A 5,328-nucleotide genomic window follows, 5' to 3' on the forward strand; every position below is an offset into this window, starting at 1 on the left:
ACCGCGAATTACAAATGTCTGGAAAAGCTCTATTGCTATTTCGCGAGGCAATCCACAGCGATGTAATGAAAGTGAGGGGCCAACAAGAATGACAGAACGTCCCGAATAATCGACTCGTTTGCCAAGCAAAGTCTCACGAAATCTTCCCTCTTTGCCTTCAATTACATCTGAAAACGACTTGTAAACCTTATTATGATTATGACCGTCCCTCATTGGTTGTCCGCGGGTTCCATTATCAAGAAGTGTATCCACGGCTTCTTGTACCAATTTTTCCTGACACATTACTAATTCCCCTGGCGTAGATCTACTTGTTGTTAATAAATCGGTAAGAGTATTATTTCGATAGATAACTCTTCTATAGAGTTCATTAATATCCGAACTCATTAGTTTACCCCCATCTATCTGAATGATCGGTCTCAACTCGGGAGGAAGAACCGGTAATAGACATAAAACCATCCATTCTGGTTCTATATTTGTTCGAATAAAATGCTTAGCCAATTCCATGCGTCTAACCAAAAAATCCTTTCTTCTTCCAATTTTTCGATCTTCCCATTCATTACCCGCGAGGCCTTCTTCTCCTAATTCTTTCCATTCGACCAACGAATAATCGATAAGAATTCGCAAATCTAGATCGGTTAATTGTTCTCGAATAGCACCTGCTCCAGTAGAAATTTCTCGATTTCGAAATGTATCGAAACCTTGGGTAGTAAAAAAAAGTGGGATACTGTATTTCCAGGATTGAATTTCATATTCGAATGAACCTCGTAATCGTAAGAAAGTAGGTTTTTTAGCGATGGGCCTAGCAAAAGCAAAATTAGGATAGGGCCCTACAGGATCTCTCCCCCCCCCCCTCAAAATCGGACATGAGAGTTTCCTCTCATCCGGCTCAAGTAGTTACACCAAATAAAGATAAAGAAAGGAGTTCTCGCTTTCAAATTCTAGAACCCCCCCCAAAAAAAGGTCTACTCTTTACTCAAGTTCCAAAGAAACATTTCATTGATTCATTCTTCTTTTATTGATTTATATTTTCTTAATTCTTTATTCAATTCGAAATTAGGACATAAATGAAATGTGAAATTCTTGAGTAGTCTACTTCCCCTCGAATGATGAATCCTCTTAAATTAAAGGAGTGTCATAAGGGATTTACTTGTCTATGTACCCTTCCATTCGATCTCTTAGGTCCTGCCTTACCTTACCTCGACGGTTATACCACGATGCCCTTAACTTAAAGCCTAAGCCTATATGCGATGTATAGACTCCTGCAACCATGACATATTTGTTTACTTGAACATAATTTCATTTCTTTCTAAAAGAACTAAAAGAAATGAGAATGGTTAATTCCACAAAAGAAAGAAGTCTTTTTTTTTCACGAGGTACAACTCAAAATTCCTATTTATTTATTTTTACTGACTCGACCATAGACCAATTCCCTTTTTATTTGGGAGTATTGAATACACCCATAATTCTGAGCTTCATGTTACTCCTCCCAAGAGACATGTCATGTCAGATCCAGGGCATCCCAATTCGATTGAATGGGATGACAGTTTCTCATTGCTAATCGGTAAAATCATAATTTCGATCAAATCACACATCGCAGTATACTAGACCCTCTAATTCTTTAAGAGGTTTATCTAAAAGATTGGCGATATAACTAGGACGACGTTTCAAATACCATACATGAGTTACTGGACATGCCAGTTTTATGTATCCCATTTGATATCTTCGTATCCGATAATCAACAAATTCAACTCCGCATTGTTCACAAAATTTAGGGCCCTGCTTTTCATTTCCAATTACTCGATAATTTCCACAAGCGCAAATTCCACTTTTTATAGGTCCAAAAATTCTTTCACAAAATAATCCATCCTTTTCCGGTTTATTGGTTTTGTAATGAAAAGTATAGGGTTTTGTCACCTCTCCAACGGTTTCTCCATTAGGTAGGATTTTATTGGCCCAAGCACTTATTTGTTGGGGAGAAACTGAGCCAATTCGGAGTTGTTGATGTTTATATCGGTCGATCATAGAAGACAAATTCTGATTCATTCCGATTAAGCTTCCTTCCTATTAATCTGGAAGTTCTTCTCAGATACAAGGAAATGATTCAGTTCCAGAGCCAAAGATCGTAATTCTCGGACGAGCAATCGAAAAGATTCTGGAGCATTTTCAGGTTTAGGTATTGTTCCTCCAATGATCATAGTACCAAGTACTTCTTGGCGAGCTCTAATATGATCAGATTTATAAGTAAGCATTTCTTGTAAAATATGAGCAACACCAAATCCCTCTAGAGCCCAAACCTCCATTTCTCCTACCCGTTGTCCTCCTTGCTTGGACCTTCCTCTAAGTGGTTGTTGTGTAACAAGTGTATAATGTCCACTGGAACGCCCATGTATTTTATCATCAACTTGATGAATTAATTTCAAGATATAAGGTTTTCCTATTATAACAGGTTGTTCAAAAGGGTCCCCCGTTCTTCCATCAAATAGTCTGCTTTTTCCTGGATACTCGGGTTCAAATACCCATGGATTCGCTGTTTGCTTACCGGCTTCATATAATTCGGAAAACACTAGTTTTCTCGAAGCCTCTTGTTCATATCTCTCATCAAACGGTGCTATTCGATAATGTCTATCTAGTAGACTCCCTGCTAACCCAAGCGAGCATTCAAATATCTGTCCCACATTCATTCGTGAAGGGACTCCTAATGGGTTGAAGACCATATCAACAGGTCTTCCGTCTTGCAAATAAGGCATATCCTGTCTAGGTAAAATTTTGGAAATGATACCCTTATTTCCATGTCTTCCGGCTACTTTATCGCCTACTTTCATTTCGCGTTTCTGTGAAATATATACACGAATCGTTTCCGGATTATAACTAGAACCCCCTTTTTTCTGGATCCATCTCACATCGATGACTCGACCCCTCCCACCTATAGGTAATTTTAGACAAGTTTCCTTTGAAGTGGATACCTGAATCCCAAGTATGGCCCGTAATAATCTATCTTCTGGAGCATATGATGATTCTTTCGCCACCTGAGGCGTTAATTTACCTACTAAAATATCGCCCGTCTCCACCCAAGATCCCAGCATCACAATTCCATTTTTGTCTAAATTGCGGAGTAAATGGGCTTCTAGGTGCGATATTTCGTTAGTGATTCTTTCAGGACCTTGGCTTGTCACATGAGTCTGAATTTCATATTTTCGTATGTGAAAAGAAGTATAAATATCTTCATATACTAGACGCTCGCTAATGAGTACCGCATCCTCAAAATTGTAACCTTCCCATGGCATATAAGCTACTAATACGTTTTTGCCCAAAGCGAGTTCGCCACCAACCGTAGCGGCACCATCCGCTAAAATCTGTCCCTTTTTAATGCATTTACCCCGCTGAACCCGGGGAGTTTGATGCATACAAGTATTTTTGTTGGAACGTTGATACATAACTAATGGAATGCTTAGAGTATCCCCATTACCCGATAAAATAATCTTGTCAGTATCGGTAGAAATGATCTTTCCCTCTTGATCGGCTATAGCGGGAACCCCTGAATCTAGAGCCAATTGGCGTTCCAACCCAGTTCCAACAATGCACTTCTCGGAACGCGAAAGCGGAACTGCTTGGCGTTGCATATTAGAACTCATTAAAGCCCGATTCGCGTCATTATGCTCGATAAAAGGAATGAGGGAAGCTCCCATAGAAAAATATTGAAAAGGAAAAATACTTCGAAGATGAACTTGTTCCCATGCAATAGTCAGGAATTCTTGGCGGTATCGAGCCGGAACAACCTGTTCTTCCTGAATACCCTGATTCAAGGCCAAAGAATTTCCTGCCGCTACCATATAATATTCATCTCGACTTGGGGATAAATAAAGCATCTGTGCTTTTTTTGATCTCTCAAATATTTTATAAAATGGACTTTCTAGAGACCCCCAACGACCAATCCTGGCATGAATTGCTAAGGATCCAATAAGTCCAACATTGATTCCTTCAGACGTGTCAATTGGGCAAATGCGTCCATAGTAACTAGGATGGATATCTCGTATCCGAAAATTAGCAGTTCGCCCGGTCAATCCTCCGGGGCCCAAATAACTCAATTTTCTCCCATGAACTATTTGTGTCAATGGATTTGTTCGATCCAAAACTTGAGACAATGGGTGTAATCCGAAAAAGGATTCATAAGTGGTTGTTAATGGAGTCGAAGTTACCAAATTCTGAGGAGTCGGTATCAATTTATGCCTAATTGCTCCGCATATAGTTCCTCTAACTACATTTTCTAAACGAACCAGAGCCAATCCGAATTGATCTTGTAAGAGATCCGCTACAGAACGAATACGCTTATTTTTCAAATGATTCATATCGTCAAGTGTACCCATTCCAAATTTCATTCCAATCAAATGATCCGCAGCTGCCAATATATCTCGCGGTAACAAAAATGTATTGTTCTGAGGTATATTAAGATTCAGTCTCTGGTTCATATTTCGTCGACCAATCCTTCCTAATTCACATCTTTGCTGAAAGAATTTCTTTTGTAATTCCTTACACAAGGATTCAGAAAATACCGGATCCCCGCCTACACAAGAAAATTGTTGATAAAACTCCAAAATGGCATTTTCTTTTGACCCAATTTTTTTTTTTTCCTTATCGGTCAGGAAAGACAAGAAAATTTCAGGGTAGCAAACATTCTCTAGAATTTCTCTTAGATTCGAACCCATAGCTGATGATAGAACTAGAATAGATATTTTCTGTTTCCTACTTACACGAGCCCATATCCTTGCTTTTCTATCAATCTCTAATTCGAACCTCCCCCCCCAATCTGATATTATGGTACCAGTATAGACCGAAATTCCGTTAGGATCCAATTCTGATCGATAATAGATACCGGGGCTTTGCAATATTTGATTGATCACAATTCTGTATATTCCATTTACTATAGAAGTTCCGAGGGAGTTCATTAAAGGAATGTTTCCAATAAAAATTGTTTGTTCTTGCATATCCTTACTGGTTTTCAAAATTAATCCTGCGGATACATATAATTTAGAAGAATATGTGAGTGATTCATATACAGCATCCCTTTCTTTTATCAACGGTTCCACCAATTGATATGTTTCCACAAATAATTGAAATTCAATTTCTTGATCTGTATCTTCAATTTTTGGAAACTTATCAAGTTCTTCTGTTAAGCCCCGATCCATGAACCCACAAAATCCTTCAAATTGTATCTGATTCAACCCAGGTATTGTATACATTTCCCCATTTTCATTCCCGAGCATTTTGAATTTCCCATTTATCAAAAAAATCCCATTCTTTTCTCATTCTTCATCGAATCATATGAATCGA

General features: G+C 38.6%; 1 protein-coding gene across 1 annotated transcript in view; it reads right to left on the reverse strand.

Annotated features, from left to right (window-relative positions):
• The window catches only part of LOC149506172 (DNA-directed RNA polymerase subunit beta'), a 7,552-nt gene extending 3,266 nt beyond the window's left edge, over positions 1-4,286 (reverse strand). The window contains exons 1-2 of the mRNA XM_089757886.1: positions 1,591-4,286; positions 1-813 (exon numbers count right to left, since the gene is read on the reverse strand). The exon at positions 1-813 is cut by the window's left edge and continues 3,266 nt beyond it. Of these exons, the coding sequence (XP_089614012.1) occupies positions 1-813; positions 1,591-2,043 (1,266 nt within the window). The 5' untranslated portion in view covers positions 2,044-4,286. The remainder of the gene's footprint in view (positions 814-1,590) is intronic.
• Positions 4,287-5,328: the final 1,042 nt, after the last annotated feature.

Source organism: Durio zibethinus, unplaced genomic scaffold, assembly GCF_047325235.1.
Source record: "Durio zibethinus cultivar Kanyao isolate XHJ-2024 unplaced genomic scaffold, ASM4732523v1 HiC_scaffold_1, whole genome shotgun sequence".
In the NCBI taxonomy this organism is placed as follows: Eukaryota; Viridiplantae; Streptophyta; class Magnoliopsida; order Malvales; family Malvaceae; genus Durio; species Durio zibethinus.